At 36.2% G+C, this 23,003-nt stretch overlaps 1 protein-coding gene across 1 annotated transcript in view; it reads right to left on the bottom strand.

Moving 5' to 3' along the window:
- The window catches only part of PKHD1 (PKHD1 ciliary IPT domain containing fibrocystin/polyductin), a 507,893-nt gene that overhangs the window by 302,344 nt on the left and 182,546 nt on the right, over positions 1–23,003 (bottom strand). The window contains exons 37-38 of the mRNA XM_049765224.1: positions 1,061–1,271; positions 184–341 (exon numbers count right to left, since the gene is read on the bottom strand). Of these exons, the coding sequence (XP_049621181.1) occupies positions 184–341; positions 1,061–1,271 (369 nt within the window). The remainder of the gene's footprint in view (positions 1–183; positions 342–1,060; positions 1,272–23,003) is intronic.

Raw genomic sequence — 23,003 nt, 5'->3', positions numbered from 1 at the left:
ACCAAGTTGTTGAAGGCTGAAGAGAAATGACCATTTATCTTGAGCATTCTGAAGACAACAGAATACTATAATTATGAAGAGGGTAAGAGTTTCTTTTAATCTGAAAAAAAAAGTAAATAATGCTACCTGTCACTTAAATGAATATTTTTTACCATCATATTTTTCAAGAAACTGTTGTTTTACCTTCCAGAGCACTGATCTCTTGACATGCATCAAGGAACTTGGTCCTTTCATTAGTGATATTGCCTCTTATGGTGATACTTCTACTGAGTAGGGCGACTGTCACCTTTAAAATGTGATGCTCTCCAGCCACCCACTGCTCCAAGAAATTGTGAGAATATCTGAAAAATGAAAGTAAAAAAGTCCCATAGGAAGGATCACTTGGAATATTATTTGGAATCGCAAGCCACCAAATAAAAACTATCTGGGTGGTAAATTTATTTCTTTTAATGTATGCCTGGGCTACACCCAGTAGTACTCAATGATTACTCTGGATTCCATACTCAGGAATCACTCCTGGTGGGGTCAGAGAGTCGCATAAAGTGCTGGGAATTGAACCTGGGTCAGCCACATGCAAAGAAAATACCCTACCCTCTGTATTATCACTCTAACCCTGTGCATTATATTTCTTTAGTAATTTAAATCAGAGGCAAGAATATGGAGTTGAGATGTAAAAATTAGAAACTTGTCTGACTGTTATGGGTGACCACCTACAACAAAAGCAGATGAGGCATACTGCTTCATAGCATCTTATTTAAGAAGCTAAATTCTTTCAAATTTTATACATTGCAATTATATTGTTTAAACTTTTAGTATTATTAAATACAGAAACACAATCACTGGATGACAAAATGTCCAGATACCAATGCACAATGAAATATTATCTTTAAAGGCTCTTCTTGTCTTGCATTTCATCCTGGCACTGCCAATGACTCCTAAACACAAGGTCAGGAAACAGTCCTACAGGACAGGGCCTAAAAATACATACATGTACATACAAACACATGCAGACATGTGCACACTCATCTTATATCTAAGGAACCACACAGTAACTCATTACCTCAAGGGAGCCCTCAGATGCAGGTCTGAACCATGCACAGTTTCCACAATGACAACTTCTTCCATTGGTTTGGTACCTTCCACACCCACTCCACTGATAATGACAGCTTCATCACCCCTGTTCCAGTCCACAGCATCTTCCAGGGCCAATATGGTGTCATGAGCATAAGCAGCTGTTCGAAGGTGGGTGACAATTTTTTCTGGGAGCAGCCCTAAAACAATCCAAGAAAAACTTGCCTTTATATATTTTAATAGTTGACACTACTGCTATTTAGACAAAGAATTCTCTATAAGAAGAGCCCAGGAAAGCAAATTTCAGACTCAAAAAGCACTGAAGTTCTTATTAATTGGATATTAGTTTTCTGAACTGTTATAATGTGACAATAAAAATAATTCAGGTTAAAGTATAAGATGTAGCTCAATGGTAAAAATGCATGCATGGAGTTTCACATGTGAAAGGCCCTGGATTCAATTCCCTTCTCTGAAAAAATAATAGTAATAAAGATCAAAAGGATAGTATAGGGGTTGAAGTGCCTGTCCTATAGACAACATCCCTGGATCAAGGATGGAAATTATTACTGAATATAGATTCAGGAATAATCCCTGAGCACAACCAGATGTATCAAAAGAACAAACTATAACAGTAATAATAATTATTATCGTCATCATTATTATTTTTATTATAATAAACAGGTTAGTTAAAATTTTTAAATGAAATAGGGATCAGAGGGAATCTAAGTGATTGCATAGCAGGTAGGCTGAATGCCTTGCATGCAGCCGGCCTTGTTATGATTCCTAAAATCCCTTATAGCCCCCTGAACCTGCTAGGAGTAATTCCTGAAAACAGATTTAGGAATAATCCCTGAACATTTCCAGGTATGGCCCCAAAATAACAACAAACACATTAATTTGTGGATAAGATGTAAAATAATACACAAATTGAATCACCATCTTAATATATTTTCCCATGTTCCTTGATACAAAATATAAAAGCGTAAGCTTCAGTTTTTCCAATTTCACAATAAGTAGCAAGATCTTTCACATATGGTTTTAGAAATATTGCAAAGGAGAAATATTTAAGAAATATGCAAAGGAGAATATGCCTATTAAACAGTCTGGTTTAATAGACTCTCAATACATTTCAGTCTTTCCCTTCTCTATATTATGAAGTGTTTAGAGAATGTAACTTCATTATCTCTCTCAATCTAAATAAAAACCAAATGATCTTTAGACTGCCAATATAGAAATTTAGATTTCTAATTTGAAGACTGTGATTCACTTTATGAATAGTATATTTTAAGCAAAAATTAAAATTGTTGAGCTAGAGTGATAGCACAGTGGTAGAGTGTTTGCTTTGCACGCTGTCAACTCAGGTGAGCCTAGGTTCAATCCCAGGCATTTCATATGGTCCCCTGAGTCCGCCAGGAGCGATTTCTGAGCACAGAGCCAAAAGTAACTCCTGAGCACTGCTGGGTGTGGCCCACAAAGCAAAAAAAAAAAATGTTACAGAGGTGGAAAATGTGCACTGGTGAAGGTTGTTGAACATTATATGACTGTACCTCAATCATGAACAACTTTATCTGTGAAAAATAAACCTTTATTATGAACAACCTTGTAACTATGATGTTTAAATCAAAAAATTGTAACTGAATGGTCATCCTAAATACTGATGTAATAATTGATGCCTTCCCATCTTAAAAACCAGGGTACCAAGATTAGGATTGTTAAGAAAAGTTATGAAGAACTACCTTGGAATTCTACATACTTGAGTCTATATTAGACTCTATACATACATCTAATTCTCACCACATGGACCATGATTAATTATAAAAGATTTGATAAGTTAATCTGCCTCATAATTTTGTTCTGCCTTTTCCAAGATCCAAGTAAGGACAAAAATTTTAAACTTGTGGCATTATCAGAAGCAAGGGTTCAGATAATGTTTCAGAAGGGGATTTACTCCCAACCCCTCCACTTTTCAGCACATTTCCTTCCTTCCTTCCAATAGATCATAATTTACCTTCAGCCCACAGCAACTTACTGTCCTCCCTTGTTGCACTAAAGCAAAGTAATAATACTTGAATCTCTAACTGCAGAGGTGGCGGACAATAAATCATTTTCAAATTATTTTAAACTTTGTTCTTTATTTGTCTGTGTGTGTGAGGGCACTTCTACCAATAATGTTGTTCTAGGCTTTCAAAAGGTCTCTGGGTTAACAATACAATTTCGAAAGTTTACTTGGGCAATAATTTTGTCTTAAAAATATTCAGAGTTCAAAATGTCTAATTATAGGGCAGGTGAAAATTACGACATAAATCATCCCCAAAGAAAATAATTTTAATTTTATTCTTTACCCATACATTTAACCATTGAAAACAATAAAGTTTATTTATATGCAATATCCATATATATGTGAATTTCTTTTATATCTTCTTGAATATTCTAAATGCATGTATCCTCTCCCAAGCATAGAAAAAGGTTTCTCAAAGATAAAATGCTATTAAATTCTATGATCATTTATTGCAATAACCAATATGCAATAAATGTAACATGCAGTCTGCTTTTCGCAGAACCTCAAGTAAGATAATGGAGTTTTTTATTTAATTATTCTTATAAGTAATAGTTCATTATTTTTGGATTTTTTTGGGTTTTGTGACCATGCTCAGAGATTTTCAGGAGTTACTCCTGGTTCTCAAGAATCACTCTGGAGGACTTGGGGGGCCATAGAGAAAACAAGGGATCGAACCAACATAGGTCACATTCAAAACAAGCACTTACCTACTGTGCTATCACTCTAGTCCATGTATAATTTATTTTTTAAACACAGGATATATTTGAAGGGTTTTTTGGGGGAGAAGCCACACCCAGTGACACTCAGGGATTACTCCTGGCTATGCGCTCAGAAATTGCTCCTGGCTCAGGGGACCATATGGGACACTGGGGAATCAAACCCAGTTCTGTCCTGGGTCAGCCACCTGCAAGCCAAATACCCTACCTCTGTGCTATTGTTCCTGCCCTTGAAGTTATTTTTTTTATCTTAACCCCTTTACACATATTTTTTTATGCTGGGCTGGAGTAGAGCAGGGAAGGTGTTTATTATGAGTGCATCTGACCCAGGTTCATTCTGACCCAGGTCTTCAATGCTGCATATAAGGCCCACACAAATGGTTATTTAGTCTGAGCCAAGACTAAATGACTAAACTCCTGAGCATTTCTGGGTGAGGGCCAAAAACTTAAAAAAAAATTAAAAAGAATAAAATGTTGACAATGAATCTAGAAAGCAATGCAATTTTATAACTGAAAAACACAATTTGCATTGCAAAAATGGCATGTCTATGTATATTGATGATATATCAAGTCTAGGTTTTCATGTGAGCCAAACTCATCTTTCTAATCCTGTGCTGGACCTAGACATGTGATTAAGTTACCATCATCTCTTAACTCAAGAATATTTAAATAATTACAATATCTGAGCTCAGTTCTCTGCAAAATACTTTTATTCTTCTGGCCAATCTGCATTGTTTTTCTTTCAGACCTTTACTAAATTATCTTACTTACTTTTTTTGCTCAATGACATGCAGTGTCCAACCCTACAATACTCAATAACATGGTCCCAAATTACTTTCTGATTTTCAGAACACTCCAAGAATCTGAAACTTTACAAATTTTTTTCACAAAGTCCATTCTCCTTACTTCTTCACACTAAAATAGTCTGATTCCTATCTCTATTCCTCTCCCTATTATGTCTCTTCCATCTGTGTTCACAGTATTTTTCCTCTACCTATTCTTCTCAAACAATTCTAGATCTGGGGAGGTATGTCAGTGATAGAATAGGTTATTCTGCATGTATGAGGTTTTGGGTTCAATGCTTAGCATTGCAAAACAAAGAGTAGCCAATACACTCAAGTCTCACCACTTCCAATAGGTTTAAGGGAAAAGTTCAGCCCATGAGGATCTTACTCCTAGAGTTTTGATTTGAGCAAAAATTGTTTATACCTGAGATTTTTGCATGCCTGAAAACATTCACTCACTTGTGGGCCTTTTGTTTGAGTTGCTGTGCATGGAGGCTAAAAGATTACACATAAGAGAAGCGAGATAGAAAATAGTTGACAAGAAGGCCTGGGGACACTCTGACTTCTGTCCTGACCCTGGTTAACCCATGAGGAGCCTGAGAAAATTGCTGAAGGAACTCTCCAGAAAGATTCATCCCTGAGGTTTCTCAGTTGACTAAGTCACTCTTCCTGATTCTTCAGAATAACATTGAATTTGTTTCTTTGAAGACCCCAGAGACCTCGTAACTAGTTTAGCTATATCTTATCATTTATCTTATCAATGTGTCTCTCTTCTCTCTGAAATTTAACCCACTACAAGTTGTCCTCCACTCTGAAAATTCTCTATTTCTCCATTAAATATAAATGAAGGATCTATGCTCAGTTTTGTTTTTGTTTAACATCAGCACTGTCCTTCAAAATCATAGGAACAGTTGAACAGACAAAGGTTACATTGACAATAAAACAATTGTAAGTTGGAAAGCAATGCTTACCAGTCTAAGCTGCAGAGATGGCCTCATAAAAAGGACAGAGAGGCTGGAAAGATAATATAGCATAAAGGCTCCACTTGCTGTGTTCCATCGCAAGTGAATGGGTATATACCAGGGGTGTGACAAGACTTAAGAAAACAAGACAGTCATACAGAGAAATGCATAGGGTCAGGGGACTTCCGGCTTCTTGGACTGAGCACCAACTGCCTTCCCTGTGCAATCTTTATTGTATAGACTGAATCTACGTGGGAGGAATGGCAGACATAGTTAACAGACAAAAGTACCTATAATGTTTTGGGTTTTTTTTTTGTTTTGTTTTGTTTTGGTTTGGTTTTTTGGGCCACACCCGGCGGTGCTCAGGGGTTACTCCTGGCTGTCTGCTCAGAAATAGATCCTGGCAGGCACGGGGGACCATATGGGACACCAGGATTCGAACCAACCACCTTTGGTCCTGGATCGGCTGCTTGCAAGGCAAATGCCGCTGTGCTATCTCTCCGGGCCCCGTACCTATAATGTTAATCAAGCCTAGGTGGGTCTTTTATATCCCATAAGGGGTAGGTGAACATGCACAAAGGTCAAATCCAAATGGATTAAAGGCCTTGATATCAGGTCTAAAACCATAAGGTATACAGAACAACACATAGGTAAAACACTCCATGACATTGAGACTAAAGGCATCTTCATGAAGCAAGCACTCTCCAAATAAGTGGAAGCAGAGATAAACAGATGGGACTATATTAAGCTCAGAAATTTCTGCACCTCAAAAGAAATAGTGTCTAGGATACAAAAGCCACCCACAGAATTGAAGAAACTATTCACCCAATACCCATCACATAAGGGGATAATATCAAAAATATACAAGATATTGACAACTTAATAAAAAATATATAATCCCATTAAAAAATGGGGAGAAAAAATGAACAGACACTTCCTCAAAGAAGAATTAAAAATGGCCAAAAGACACATGAAAACATGTTTTATGGGGCCGGAGAGATAGCACAGTGGCATTTGCCTTGCAAGCAGCTGAACCAGGACCTAAGGTGGTTGGTTCAAATCCCAGCATCCCATATGGTCCCTCGTGCCTGAGTACCGCCGGGTGTGGCCCAAAACCAAAAAAAAAAAAAAAATTAAAAGAAAAGACGTTTCACATCACTAATCAAAACATCTCACACCACAGAGACTGGCACACATCACAAAGAACAAGTAAAGTCAGTGCTGGCGGGGATGTAGAGAGAAAAGAACTCTTATTCACTGCTGATCGGAATGCCATCTAGTCTAGCCTTTATGGAAAACAATATGGAGATTCTTCAAAAAACTGGAAATTGAGCTCCCATATGATTCCAGCTATACCACTTCTAGGGACATACCCTAGGAATACAAAAATAGAATTAAAAAAAAAAAAACCTTCCTCACACATATATTCATTGCAGTGCTATTTACAACAACCAAGATGCCATTCAACAGGTAAATGGCTAAAGAAATGATGGTACATACACACAATGGAATATTATGCAACCATCAGGAGAGATGAAGTCATGAATGTTTCCTATACATGGATGTACATGGAATCTATTATGCTGAGTGAAAAAAATCACAGGGAGAGATAGACACAGAATAGTCTCACTCATCTATGGGTCTTAAAAAAGTTAAGAACATTATTGTAATAATGCCCAGAGACAATAGAGATGAGGGCCAAAAAGATCAGCTCACAATATGAAGCTCACTACAAAGAGTGGTGAGTGCAGTTAGGGAAATAAGTACATTAACAACTATTATGACTGTCTTGAATACAGGCAAGGGCTGAGAAGGAGGGAGGGGGGTAATTGGTGGTAGGAATGTTGCATTGGTGAAGGGTGTTCTTTTTATGACTGAAACCCAACTACAATCATGCTTGTAATCATGGTGCTTAAATAAAGATATAAAAGGGGATAGGTGAAGGTAAAAGTTTTCTTTTTCTTGCAGAGTAAGGAAAAATCTCTGTTTTGACTAAATCAGGGTGTAGGCTCTGTATGTATGGCTACAATATAGGACATAAATTGCTTGGCTTGCATGTGGAAACCCTAGTTTGATCTCTGAAACTATGGATGTTCCATTAAGCATTGTTGGGAGTGATCACAGACCCAGGAGTAGCACTTAAGCACTAAGTGTGGTCCAGATTCTCTCCACCAAAAGGAAAATAAGAAAATCTAACTTCATACATTAAGTTAGTTAGTGTACCCGGAGAGATAGCACAGCGGTGTTTGCCTTGCAAGCAGCCGATCCAGGACCAAAGGTGGTTGGTTCGAATCCCGGTGTCCCATATGGTCCCCCGTGCCTGCCAGGAGCGATTTCTGAGCAGACAGCCAGGAGTAACCCCTGAGCACCGCCGGGTGTGACCCAAAAAACCAAAAAAAAAAAAAAAAGTTAGTTAGTGTAACATTAACAGTCTGTACATATTTAGGAATTGTTCAGTGAAAATTATACATATTTTAGGAGTGTCTGATGAACATGCACCGTTGTGAGGATTACAATAATGCAAGTAGCTATATGGAGAGAAATAAGCAGGAATGTGGTTTTTGGTATGATATTGAGGGGAGAGGAAACTGAATCATGGAGGTCTTTCATTATAGAGTAATCTTCATAGACCAGTTCTATCTGTCAGAGGCTGGAGTCTTTGCTACAGGCTGCATCTTGGTTTATTCTTTACTACAAGGCTCCCTTTTATTTTAGTTAGAAATTGGCAATATGCATGCTCTTTGGAAGGAATTTTCACATCATCCAGGCCTCTGAAATTGAAAGTCCATTTCAATTTTGAGATTTTTCTTTTGTTCTTTATGATGCTGGAAATGCAACTCAGGGTCTCATAGATGTAATGCATGATCTCATCTCTAGACATCCCATTCTGGATTTTGGTATGTTTTTTGTTTGTTTTGTTTTCCTTTGCTTTTTCTTTTCTTCTCTTTCCTTTTTTTTTTTTTTTTTTTTTTTGGTTTAGATTTTTTGTGCCATACCTAACTCAACTTAGGGCTTGCTCTGTTTCAGTCCTGACCAGCTCTTTGGACAATACGTAGTACCAGGGATCAAATCTAAGTCAGCCACGAACAAAGCATGAATTCTACCTGCTGTATATCTCTTCAGAGTCATTCTCATAAGTTTTTTATGAGAATGGCAAAGTTTTGATTATTTTCTTTTAGTAGCAACCCCTATTAGCATAACCATATCGTAGGTTCTCAATAACAATTAGTACATAATTTAAAATTCATAAAAGAGACATAAAGAAACAAGTTCCAAAGTTTCAATGTCAAGGTATTTGGTGGCACCTGGGGATGATAATTATACTTCAGAAAACACAGCACACTTCCAATAAAAGGGATTTGACAACCTAAGTCCTATGTACCCAGGCACTCAAGTTTTAGCAGCAAGATCCAGCTCCTGAATATAGAGGAATAATCTAGAAAGTCAAAATAGTAGGAAAAGTCCATAAACTATGCCATACTATGATTGTGGCAAAAAGCTTCTATGATGAATTTACTTGAAACCTGTCATGAGAACTCCTATAAGAAGCAGTGAGGAATATTGAAAAGGTCTGCAATTTTTCTAAGAGTTGAGGGGACAGAAGGAGATGAAAGAAATGCAATTTGTACTTATGAAATATCCACAGGCTGGATAGACTCAAAGAAGCCTGAGGAGACTTAAAATATATATATTTCAGCACTAAATTATTCTATAATTAACAGTTTGTTATCTCCTCGCTTCAACAGTTAGTAACTTGAATATCGGGTTATGGCCTAATATTTTTTTCTATATGTCACAATTCCTACCATAGTCCTGGGCTCATGTTTACCATTCAACTCCTAAATTTGCATAGCTTATTTTAAATACTGTGTTTGGACATTCACTGGCAATGCTCCATCAGATAAATCAATATCCAGCATATAAAAAAACTAAATATTTATTAAAAATTTGGAGTAAATCAATCATTGCTAAGAATTTCCATTATAAAGTTAAACTATTTGGCTTTGCTATATTTTTCTTTCTTTTATTATAAACTGTATAGATTAAAAAAGCTGTTCCAAGGACAAGAAGTCAAAAAAAAAAACTGGTTTGAAAGTGTGTTTTCTAAAACATAACACAGAGCAGATCTCTAACCTTTGAAAATAATTGTAAATTAATTGTATTCAATTAGCTTTGATATTCAGAACCATATATCTTACCTCTTAAATGTTATTTATGAGATACACTAGGTGAACTGTTTAACTTTTTAGATAAAGAAAGCATTAAACACATTTCAAACATTAACCATCTCACTTCACAGAACTTCGAAGAAACCCAGATGAAGTAGTTCCCTTCCTTATTTAACTACAAATCAAAAAACATAAAAATTCTGTTTAAAAAGCTCAATAATTTGTTAATATGTTTAAATGACAAAAGGTTAGTTCTTAACTTGTAATTTAATACAATGTTTAACCACTCGGGGCTTTCAACATTGACCTGTCAACCAACAAACTACTCATTTACTCCCACTAATGACTTCTACTCATAATTGTATTTCCTACAAATTATTGTTCAAGCATTTCAGTGCCATTCATCCATAATTACACATTCCCAGAGAACATCTAACCAAATGGGCAGGGAGAGGAGGAAAATAGTCTTTGTGGGTAAATGCATTTTAAAATCACTGTTGATTTTGTGCAACTTCAATCTTTATTCCAAGTGAGTAATTGCCAGTGTTTTTCTAAATCATTTAGAAAAGGGGAAGGAAGTTAAAATTATTCCATTAAAATAAAATTTACATCATTGTATAAATGTAAGGGAGCTCACAAATTAATTCCTTTATACCAAAAAATAGAAATATTTTCCTCAAACATAAATAAATTATTTCTCTTTATTTCTGCAAGCAGCTTCACCATTATCAAGAGCTACACAAAAATAGTCTTTTATTTTGTGCACATATACATTTATCAGGCAATGAGTTGGGGGCATAAGTAAAATATAGATCCTATTTTCCACGGTTGTTGACCAGTACAGAAAATTGGCAAAAATTATAAATGCACTGTGATGAATATTAAGACAGAGAAAAACAAAGTTCTACAGGAAAACAGATCTTCAATAACTAAATCATGCAAAGGAGGTGATTGTTTCTAAGAATTCTTGCCATAGTGGTAACAATTGGTGATCTTCATGGACCAGCCAAACCACTCAAGGCAAATATCCTCATATTTACAATGTCATATAGTACAACATAAATGTTCTAATATATGTGACAAGCTCAAGATATAGGTACACAGAAGTGGTAGGAAGCTGATAAGAGTCTCAATAGGTGTCGAGGACCCTTTTAGGATGGACTTCTATAAAGAAACTGTGGTACATATACACAATGAATATTATGTAGCTGTCAGGAAATATGAAATAATGAAATTATTTTATACATGGATGTACATGGAATTTATTATGCTGAGTGAAATAGGGAGAGAGATAGACACAGAATTGTATCATTCAGCTATGGGTTTTAAGAAAAATGAAAGATATTACTGTAATAAGGCCCAGAGACAATAGAGTTAAGGACTGGAGGGCCAGAAGGACAGCTCACAATTTGAAGCTCACCACAAAGAGTAGTGAATGCTGTCAGGGAAATAACTACACTAACAACTTGCATGACAATGTTAAAGAATGAGAGAGGTAAAATGCCTATCACGCTATAGGCAAGGCAGGAGAGAAGGGGGGCATTGGTGGTGGGAATGTTGCTCTGGTGAAGGGAGGGAGGGTAATTCTGTATATGATTGAAACCCAACTATGAACATGCATGTAAACATGTTGCTTAAATAAAGATATATATATATATATATTATATATAAAAATTTTCTTAGATTTGAAAACTACAAAGGGATATTAGAGATGACATCAAAATTTATCCTGTTGCCATGAGATCAGCACTATCTTAAGCCCAGGAGTACTTATAATAAAACTGAAAAAAGAGAAAAATGATTGATAAAATATGTTGCCTCATTATGGATGGAAGTAGGATGGAAATTTTAGTCAACTTCTACATCAGAAGAGAGAGAAATAGTTAAGACTTCTTCCCAGGCTCTTTCTTTGCCTGTACAATGTAAAAAGCAGAGTCAAAAAGATACAAACTTAGACAGGTAGAAAAGAACTGAAAACACTGATTTTCTCTTGTCTCTCATTTGCCCCTTACTTTACAAGTACTGGTTCTGGTTCTGTCTCTATGTCCAAATCAAAGTAGGTTATAACAGTACAAGAAAGGCTGAATATTGCTGCATGCTCTTCGCTCTTCCTTGCCAAAATGTAAGCCAGTCTTTGTGTAACAGAAATCACACCCTAGGGCAGAGGGACAAAGAAAATGGTCTTTTTTAATTATACAGCATAAAATGAACTGAGTTAGTAAAGCCAAAATGAAGAGAGCCGTGTCACAGCAGCCCATGTTGAAAATGTACCAGCTTTGCTTACACGCAATCATGTACTCCATGTGAGCAGATATTCTCTTACTAGGATTATACCAAAGAAGACTCGGGTGAAAGCAACTTCTTTGAGGGCTCACCTGGGTCCCTAACCACAAGGTTTATTAACCTTTCTTGGAGGAAAAATAAATGCATTCCAAGTTCCAGATAATCAAATTACAAAGAAACTCTTTGAAACCAAATCATTTGTGAGCTGGAGACAACCCAATGTACTATTCTTCCAAAGGGAAAACAGCAACATTAGCATTAATATCAAACTCTATCTCTGAGCAAAGTGATGACATGGAGGGGGGCATTTTTTACATACTCTTTTCCTTTGCCCTAGAGAACACTTGCTGTACTATCTGCCCTGGATGAAGACAAAACCTGGCAGAAGAATGCTGCCTGAGTTTTGTACTGTCGGAGCACTGTGGACCTTCTGCATGATAACTGGTTAATCTCTGGTGGTCTTGACTGAAATTATGCCTGCAGGAGGGAGAAGGCTCCAAAGCAATCTCTAAATATGCAGATCATCTGGCTCTACCCACGACTTATCAACAAACATTTCAACTGTGATGAAATACTGAGGCACAGAATAGTTCTGAATGCTAAATCTATTATTCTGTTGGCACAGACTTTTAGGCCAGGGCTCTTTAAGCTATTTGTACTTGTGATCATTTTTGCCCCCAAAAATCTTGAAATGACCTAAAGTATAAATGAAAAATAATTTAAATCAATAAATTTGATAAGAAAAATAGTATTTTAAAAACATTTGTGACTCCTCTTCCCCAACTTGCATTATATGACCCACAGCTTAAAATTATTTGGACAGTGCAATAATTTATACCGTGATTGATAATCTTTTCCAAAGACATGAAAGAAAGAATAGCTAACCTTTGTAACCACAAAAAATGGGAGATGAGGAAAGACAGTTTTCACTAAATGGTTCGTTGGGAGAGATATTTAATTTGAGTTTAACATGGCCACTATAAATATAATTGTGACTAATAAAAATCCAAAGATAAAACTCCAAATACTTAAGAAATAATATGTTATGAAATAAGTGAAAGTATCTACAACAGTATTCCTTCTGTCTATGAGGATTTTAGGACAATTCAAGAAGTGTCATTCTTAAGTTTTAAAGATTTTAGTGGGAAGCCGTTAATTACAGGTACAAAATTTATGGTGTCATTGTCAGATAGATATATATATATATATACGTATATATGTATACACATGCCATATGTTGCCAACATATGTATATCTACAAATATACACATACCGATCATACTCATTTTATGCATATATATTCTAATATAAATTCTGATCAAATATATAAATGTTTTGATGATCATCACTATGATTCAAATTGGGTTGGGAATTGACATGAAGAATACTTCCTTTAACAGAATAATGTTTAAGAAAACCAATAATATTTAAAATACCTATTTTCATATAGAGCTCAAAATTAAAATATAGAGAAACAAAAGGAACACGAGCCAGGGATATAACTCAGTGATAGAACACTTAGTTCTCTTTCACATGTGAAGAGCTGGATTAGATTCCAGGCACCAGAACAAAGGAAAAACATAAAAGAATCATAATATTAATTAAATAGACTGTTATGTTTTATTCCAATTTAATGTTCACATGTTGATTTTTCATGTACATACAAAACTTGAACCATTCTTATATACCATTACTGTAAATTCTCTTAACCTATTTAGAACATATATCAAGTGTCATACTTTAACATCATGATGCTGTCAGGATATTAAATTTTAAATAATTTACACATGTATTCCTTATTTCTTTATGTTTAGTTTTGTCCTAATATTTTGCTTCCACTGGCAATAAGATAATAATAATGTGCAACCACTATCAGAACATGCTAGCTGAGTTCCTCAAATTTTCTACACCTTTTTCTTCCTGGTCTGTTGATAGTTAAATTATATAAATATTGTTTATAATTTGTATTTATTTGATTAATAGTAAGTAATTTGTAGGAAGAAACTCATAAAGGCCATAAAGAATCTCTCCCTTATTAGACAAACAGAATAAATATTAGGCCACTCCTCACAAACTTACATTAAGTGTTTTTGCAGCAATTATACTGCTATGCCTTTTCACAGATTTTAAGTTTTTCTAAAAATCTTATTTTTTATAAAAGGCATAACTATGTGCCTGTATCAAATAAGAATTTAGAATATCATAGAAAAATCTTGCTAATTGTCAGGAAAATGTTTCTATTTGGTTTCCTAAAAGCACTTTAGAAAATTATAATAAACTTCATGTCTTAAATATCATAATATAACTGTAGTATATTATGACAATTCTGAGGGTTAAAATATGAAAACATTTCACTGAGCTAAGATGAGAGTGTGGAGTAGAACTGCTCCTTCTGAAGACTGGAGCACAGAATTCATCTCCTTGCCTTTCTCAGGCTCTGGTGACTGCATTCCCTGGCGTGTTTGTGTTCCCTCCTCCTTCCTCAAATCTCATCGCCTTTCTGTTCCCCTTCCACCAGTATCACACTCTCCAATCTGAGTTAATTTGGTGCCTATAAAAAAATCAATGAGATTACAGTGGACTCATCTAATAGGCCAGAATAGTCTCCCCCATTTCAATATTATTTTGTCTTGGGGTCACATCCAAGGGTTACTCCTGGTTCTGCACTCAGAAATTGCTCCTGGCAGGCTCGGGGGACCAAATGGAATGCCAGAATTTGAACCACTGTCAATCCTGAATTGGGGCGTGCAAGGCAAACACCCTACTGCTGTGCAATCTTTCCTGCACCCCCATTTTAATATCTTTAACTTAATCCCTCTTCAAAATAAGGTGAACTTCAAGGGTTTCAGAAATTGGGATATATTCAGAAACCATTTTTTGTACCACAATTACATGATTGATAATGTAGAAAAAAATTGATTGATAATATAAAAAACTATATGGCTGACTTACACATACATCTATATTAAGATAAATGTATAAAGTCATGGTTCACTAAGTTTTTCTGTTCTTTGCAATTCTTAGAATGAGCCCAGGATTTCACACATGCAAAGGAGGAGCTCTACTGAATCTAACACATTTGAGCCACATCCCAGGTTGGCAAACATTTTCTGTAAAGAGCCAAATGGTAAATAGCCGTAGGTTTGCCAGCCAGGCAACTTTTGATGCAACTACTCCATCTTGCCACTGCAGCATGAAAGGGTACAGACATTTTCACAACAAATGGGCATAGCTCTGCTTCAATGACATTCTGATCACTCACACAACACACACACACACACACACAGACACACACAGACACACACGGCAATGGATCAGATTTGACCCATGAGGCAGTTTGAAGACACTAAAGTGAAAAAAAGACATAAAGTAAAAAAGCAAAAACAAATAGGTAGCTTTTATATAGTTTCTTTTATGGAAAGAAAAGTTATTTATATATATATATATATATATATATATTATTTATATAAAGAAGAGTTATATAAACGAACCCAAAAGCAAAAGCCATAAATAAAAATATCTACAGATTTTTAATCAGAGAAAAAACATGCAAGGCACTTGCCTTGAAATCAACCAACCTGGGTTTGATTCCTGATATACCATATGGTGACTGAACACTGCCAGGATTTATTCCTGAGTGCAGAACCTGGAGTAATATCTGAGCATTGCTGGATGTGGCAAAATAGATATATAAATAAAATTAAAATATGCTGTCAAAAGAAAAGTAAGCTAGAAAAACAATTATGTTGTTTTGTTGTTGTTATTGTTGTTGTTGGGAGGGGTCACACCCTGTGATGCACATGGGTTCTCCTGGCTCTTTACTCAGGAATTTTTTGTGGTAGTGCTCGAGTGACCTTATGGCAGGGGTCTTCGAACTATGGCCTGTGGGCCACATGTGGCCCGCAGAGGAGTCTGATCCGGCCTGCCAGCAATGAGCACTGTTTGGTTGCCAAGATACCTGCCCCATATACACTCAGTGTCACAGTTTCTCAGGGATGACATCAACCGCCTCTGCCCATGGCATGTTGTGTGCTGGGAGGGTGGGCATGAGGGCGGTGTTGAGAGGGACACTGATGTGCCCTTGCCCTGGCACTTGGCGCACACATTGCTGATGACGTCACTGGAGGGCGCCAAACAACGCATGGCGAGGAGTACCACATGTGGGTGACTATATGATGTAAAAAGGTGCCTGCTCCACCCCCAGGCAATGTGGTGTCTGTGTGCTGTGCCTGCCTGTCCTCCACTCCCTCCACTGCCGAAGGTCAGTCCAAAGTGCCATAGAAATAAATTTTTGCCAGATGGGTGTTCTGCCTGATTGGGTTGTGGGTGACTCATATGAAAATTCCCCTTTGGGGGTGGTGAGGCGCTCAGTGCTGAAATCAAATTTAGGGGTGGGCAGTGGTTGGGAGGTTAAGGGGTCGGTGCTGAATTGCCCATGTGGAAAATTAGGGGTTCAATGCTGAAGCATTTTAAAGGGGTTGCATTGAAAATTTTATATGCATTTTGCAATTCCTTTTCAGAGTTTACATGCTGATTCCGAACATATCAATTTGGCATTATATAGGGAGATATAAATGAACTATCAGGGACTGAGCTGGTCTGCTTAGAAAAGCTTATAAGGGGTAAGTGTTCACATCAGGGACTAATGGGGGTTCATACACTGTGTGTATATATACACACATATTTGTATTTTACTAATATCAGTTTGGAATCCCTAGGAAACAATGATGTCAAGAAAAAGAAAAATTGACGGCGAGTGTAGGATATTCAAAGAACAATGGACATACGGTTACTTTTTTATGTGGTACAAAGAAAAAGCCGTGTGTCTGATATTCCAGAATATAGTTGTTATGTTCAAAGAATACAATTTGCGATGCCATTATCAAACTCAACATAAAGATAAATATGATTGGTTGGAGAAGTGAGAAAAGATAAAATATTACAACTGAAACATACACTGACGACTTAGCAAAATACTTTTGTGAAGCAGAAGCAGTTAAATACTTCCTCACTGCGGGCAAGTTTTCAAGTTGCCAAGCTAATAGCGCACAATGGCAAACCATTTGTGGAGGGAGAATTTGTTAAAGAATGCCTTATTTCTGTTGCCAAAGAGATGTGTCCCGAGAAGGCCGATTTATTTAGTACAGTGAGCCTTTCAGGAGTTACAATGACACGAAGGATTGAAGAAATGGGAGAAAATTTGCTGCACCATTTGCAAAACTCTGCAAAGAAACTTTGCTATTTTTCCTTGGCACTCGATGAAAGCAATGATGTTCATGATTCTGCCCAACTTCTCATTTATATGCGTGGGACAAATGAGTATTTTGAAGTCACAGAAGAGCTTGCTGCACTGTAAATAACAAAGGTACAACCACAGGAGTGGATATATTTGAAAAGGTTTGCCAAACTGTGAATGGTTTGGAGCTGGACTGGGTTAAACTAGTCAGTGTAACAACTGATGGTGCTCCTAGCATGGTGGGGTCTAAAAGAGGAGTAATTGCTCACATTACATAAGAGATGGACAAACATAACCATCCTCATCCAATTGCCATACACTGCCTCATCCACCAACAAGTGCTGTGTTGTAAATCACTGAAGTGGGACTCTGTTATGAAAATTGTGGTATCTTGTGTTAATTACATTAGAACTCATGCACTAAACCACAGACAATTTCAGAAATTTCTATCTGGGTAAATGTTGCCCATGAAGATGTTCTGTACCACACAGAAGTCCATTGGCTGAGTAGAGGGAGAGTTTTGAGACGTTTCTATGACTTACTTCCACAGATTACTGCTTTTCTACTTTCAAAAAACCAAGAAGTACCAGAGCTCAATGATGCAGAATGGAAATGGCACCTTGCCTTTCTGACAGATATAACAGAGCTACTCAATAGTTTCAATCTGCAACTTCAAGGCAAGGGGAAGCTCATCTGTGATATGGCATCACATGTGAAAGCATTTGAAGTAAAATTAGGCCTTATCATCAAACAAGTACAGGAGGAAAACTTCAGTCATCTCCCAACAACTCAAAACCTGTCGGTGGACAAACCATTGGTTGTATTCCCAAAGGAAACATGCCTGGCTTCACTAGAATTGTTGCAAAAGGGGTTTCAATTTAGATTCAAAGAGCTTCATCTCCATGAACAGGACATACAGCTTTTTCATAACCCATTTTCTGTTGAGATTGAAAATGTCCTTACAATTTACCAAATGGAACTGGCTGAACTGCAGAATTCTGACTCTCTGAAAGATGCATTTAAGTCAAGAAACTTTTGAATTTCTATGCATCTCTCCCTCTGAGACATATCCAAATATCAGGAACCATGCGCTCAAAATGGTAACCGTCTTTGGTAGCACTTATGCCTGTGAACAGACTTTTTCAAGAATGAAACATCTGAAATCTCCAATCAGATCAAGATTAACTAATGCCCACTTGCGTCACTTGTTATGGCTGGCAGTGACAAATATGGAACCGGACATTGACCATCTCATTAGCCAAAAGCAGGCCCACAGTTCCCATTGAAATACTGCTGCGTGATCTGTTTATTTATAAATGGTTTTCATTTTATTTATATAAGATATGTGCAGTGTGAGTAGGAATTAGTAGCTCATATAGTCCGGCCCTCCAGCTATCTAATCCGGCCTCCACTTTAAAAAGTTTGAAGACCCCTGCCTTATGGGATGTCAGAGATCAAATCTGAGTCAGACGCATCACTCTAGTCCCAGAAACAGATATATTTTTTTGTTTTGTTTTGTTTTGTTTTTGGGCCACACCCGGCATTGCTCAGGGGTTATTCCTGGATCTGCTCAGAAATAGATCCTGGCAGGTATGGGGGACCATATGGGACACCGGGAATCGAACCAACCACCTTTGGTCCTGGATCGGCTGCTTGCAAGGCAAACACTGCTGTGCTATCTCTCCGGGCCCATATTTTTGTATTTTTAAAATGATTACAACGGGAACCAGAAAAACAAAATCTCACTCAAAGTTTGCAAATAGCATGAAAACTAAAATTGAAAATATTGTTACAGACTTGGATGGAGCACTTTCTGTTTGTCTTTCTGTCATATAAACACCAAAAATCTATGTATATCCTAGGAAAAAGGCAGTTTGCATCTTGAACAGGAGGATGGATGAATATTATTTAACACTCTATTGGGACCCAGTTTTATCACTAAAATAAAAATAATAACACAGTCTTTCCTGTTGTGATGTGAAAGAAAAATAAAGTGAAGCAGCTAGACAGATTACAAAGTACCAGGGTCTAAATAATATTCAAGTTTAACTAAAACTGAATACAATGACCAATTAAATTATATTTTCCTTCATGACCAAACTGAAATCTGTAACAGAATAACTTTAATGATAAACATGAGTGGAAAATCACAATATCCTACCTATGTAACATTCTATTGATTTCAAAATGCTAAGTTCCCTTAGTACTAAAAATATTAAAAATTAACAACTAGACTACATTAACCACTAAAAATTACAGAGACTGGAAGTTGGCACAGGCAGGAAGTTGGTACACTATGGTATCAGGAGATGAAATACATTTGGAAAGTAATGCCAGATGTATAGTCAGGAACCACATCAGAAAGGGCATTATAATCCTGTTAGAAATTTTGGACACTATCCTAGGAACCATAGGAAGCCATTAAAGAGTTTGAACAGTGACATCAAATGAACAGAGCTGTATTTTGAAGATTACCTTGGCTCCAGAGTAAAGACTGGATTAGAGAAGAACAAAAGTGGAAGTATATGATAAACAGAATGCTTAGACAATAGTTTAGGCACAAGTTAATGCATCATGAACTAATGTAACAGAATTGGAGAAGAATAAATGGGCTCACGAGTTATTGAAGAATTAAACTTAAAGCTTGTTACTGGCCACAGTGTAGAAAACAAGAGAGTTGGGGTTAGCATGAATAACGGCAAGCTTTCTGACTGATTGGTTAGTATAAAGCAATAAACATCACCTCTTGCATCTAAAAACAATGCTGAGATAGCTTAGTCAAATTAAATGTGTACTTCTGTGATAAAAGCAATGACAATAATCAACTTTCATTGAGTAGTTGTTCAATATCTATCACTTTTTCTATATGTTTAAGACATTTAATTTAATTGAAATGCGTAACACCTTGGGGGATGTCTTAGAATCTATTTATGATGTGGAAACTGGAATACTAAAGGTTTGACTTATTCAAGGTTCACCAACTTATTAGCAGCAGAGATGGTACTGGAATCCAAACAGCCTTCCTTCAAAAACCAAGCTTGGACACTTAATAATTTTATTTTCTCTCCTTTGTTTTCAGAGTTGGTTGAGTATTAAAGGTTTTTGGAGGGGGATTGTTATTTTTGTTTTACTTTGCTTTGTTTTGTTTTTTTTTTGTTTGCTTGTTATTGGTTTTGGTTTGGGTTCATACCCAAATGTGCTCAAGACTTACTTCTGGCTCTGCACTCAGGGATCATTAGCTACAGCAAGTTCTCTCCCCATATTATCTCTTCAGCCCCATTTACCTGTTATTTTATGAAATCCTTTCCAATTTTCTTTCACATGATCTAAATATTCTCCAATATGAATTGTATAGCAGTGCTATAACATTTATTTCATGCTTTTTATGCAGATATAGCTTTTATCATTAGTTCAAAGATATCTAAAGCTCTCTTCCCTTCAGTTCCACAAAATGGAGCATAAAATATCAATTGATCATTTCTAGAAAAACCTTGGCACAGTCCCTGAGAATGAAAATTTACTAAGGCAAACGAAGGTAAAGTCTTTATTTTTTTTCTTTTTCTAGTAAGAATCACATAAGAAGTTCAGACCGCAGTTTTTTTAGAATCTGACCCTAACTCTGAAATGACTATTATAAATGGACTGAACCAGCTCTCCCCTGAACCCTGGGTGAGTTTGTTGTTTTTTCTTCTAGGACTAAGTTCTAATGTCTCCAGTGGTCTTAGGGGTAAGAAGAAAGTGATAGGCATCTATTGCTTTCATTCAAAAAAATTAATCTCATCATTTATCACTAAAGACATTCTCTTTGGCTGAATTCTAACATTCAATATTGATTCTTTGCTCAATATTGCTCTAATTGTACATATTTACACTAAACTGTAACCAATTTGAATCAATATTTGTGTGGTACAGAATCCCTTAACTAAAAATTAGCCTGTTGTTTATATCACTCTTCCAATAATCTTTCCTGGGTATCATGACATATAGAAAATATACAATGTCAATATGTGCAGAGATGTATTTTTAATTATAGGTTTTCTATTAATTTTGTTTCTATCAATTATGACTTGGTTTTTCTTAGTGAAGTTAAAAAAATACCAACTAAATGTGCTTCAACTAGTGAAAGCTTACCAGTAAAATCTTACAAATCAGCAATTCCAAATTAGCAACAGTAGTAAAAATGTCAGATTGTCAACTCATCTAAAAGTAGAGAAGTGGGTCAGAGAAAACAGTGGTTAAGGCATTTGTCTTGCATGTTAAGACAGTCATGACAACTGTTAAAATTTTATCACTTTCAGGTTGGGCTACTGAGAACAGTCAAGGGTGGTCCAAAAGACCCAAATCCCCCAAAGCAGAAAACATTGTTTTCTCTTATCATTCTCAGTCCTAACTAGATGAAGCATTCTTAATTGGTATTCTCAGTCCATAGAGTTCTGAGTAATAGGCCAAACCCAGTCCTCTGTGCTAGCCATAAATAAAAGTAGCACTGCCCTGTTCATAGTAGCAAGTTCAGTGATAGTTCTAGGGGCCAAAAAAGGAATATTTGTAAGGTTTTGTTCAAATGTTTTGCTCAATTATCTATACAAAATACACTTTTTGAAGTCCACTATATGCCCAGTTAGACAATTTTTGACTAATCTAGAGACAACAGGAAGAAGAAAATAACAAGTAAAGTTCCTATCTTGATAATATTCACATTTTACTGGGTAGATAGGAACAAAACTATAATTAATAAACTGTTTTAACTAGTGGTAAAAACTAAAGAAAAAACATAAGTAGTCATGTAAAGTGGGGATGTGGGGATAGTTTGGAATTTGAAGCTTAAAGAAACACTAAAAAAGAAGTACTTTTTGAATTGGAAACATAGAGACCCTCCTTAACCTCTATGAAAAAATCCTGGATTAAAAAAGAGGGCAACTTAAAAAAATGTTGAAACAAGAGATTGAGAGCAACAAAGTCCTAATGACTTCATCAGAACACCTGGATGCAGCTGTGCCACAACTTTCCTGAATTATATGAGGCAATAATTGCTCTTATTTTTGGTTTGAATTGGGTTTCCCATCACTTGCCACCAAAAAAACCTGACTAATGCCAACATGTTCGGGCATATACAGCAACAAAAGTATCTTACAATGGGTTTCTAAGTGGAGTTCCTGCTGTACTACTTTATTGAATAATTAGAACTCATTTCTAAGTACTATTTCTATTTACATGTAAATACCCCAAATCCTCAAGACTTTTAAAACAGCATGTCTGCCTAAAGGTACTCAACTAAGTTATTTAAAGGGTTTTATACTGTTAAGGAACATTTCCTTACTTATTGTTCTAAGGTCACACTAATGCAGTGCAAACAGTTACAAATCCTAAGCTATATTAAATATCAGTGAATTTTTTTGCCAAATTATGAATTCATCATTGGTTATAAAATACTTACATATTTGGAATAAAGACAGTAACTGCCTACTTTTTGTTGATGTTTGATGGTTATGAAGTAGAATGGCAGCTTGGGAAGTAACCCTCACAGCAATGAATTCCTGGGATTCTATAAAAGTTTTTGAGATATAATAAAATCAAGATATGGAGTTTGAAGGAGTTATTCTTTTTGTTTTATTTTTGAGCTACACCTGGTGACACTCAGTGGTTAGTCCTGGCTCTGCACTCAGAAATCTCTCCTGGCTTGGGGGACCATATGGGACTTGGGTATAGATGCACTACCGCTTGC

Source organism: Suncus etruscus, chromosome 18 (genome assembly GCF_024139225.1).
Source record: "Suncus etruscus isolate mSunEtr1 chromosome 18, mSunEtr1.pri.cur, whole genome shotgun sequence".
Taxonomy (NCBI): Eukaryota; Metazoa; Chordata; class Mammalia; order Eulipotyphla; family Soricidae; genus Suncus; species Suncus etruscus.
Note: the sequence above shows the minus strand (reverse complement) of the source record. Positions and strands in the feature narration are given on the sequence as shown.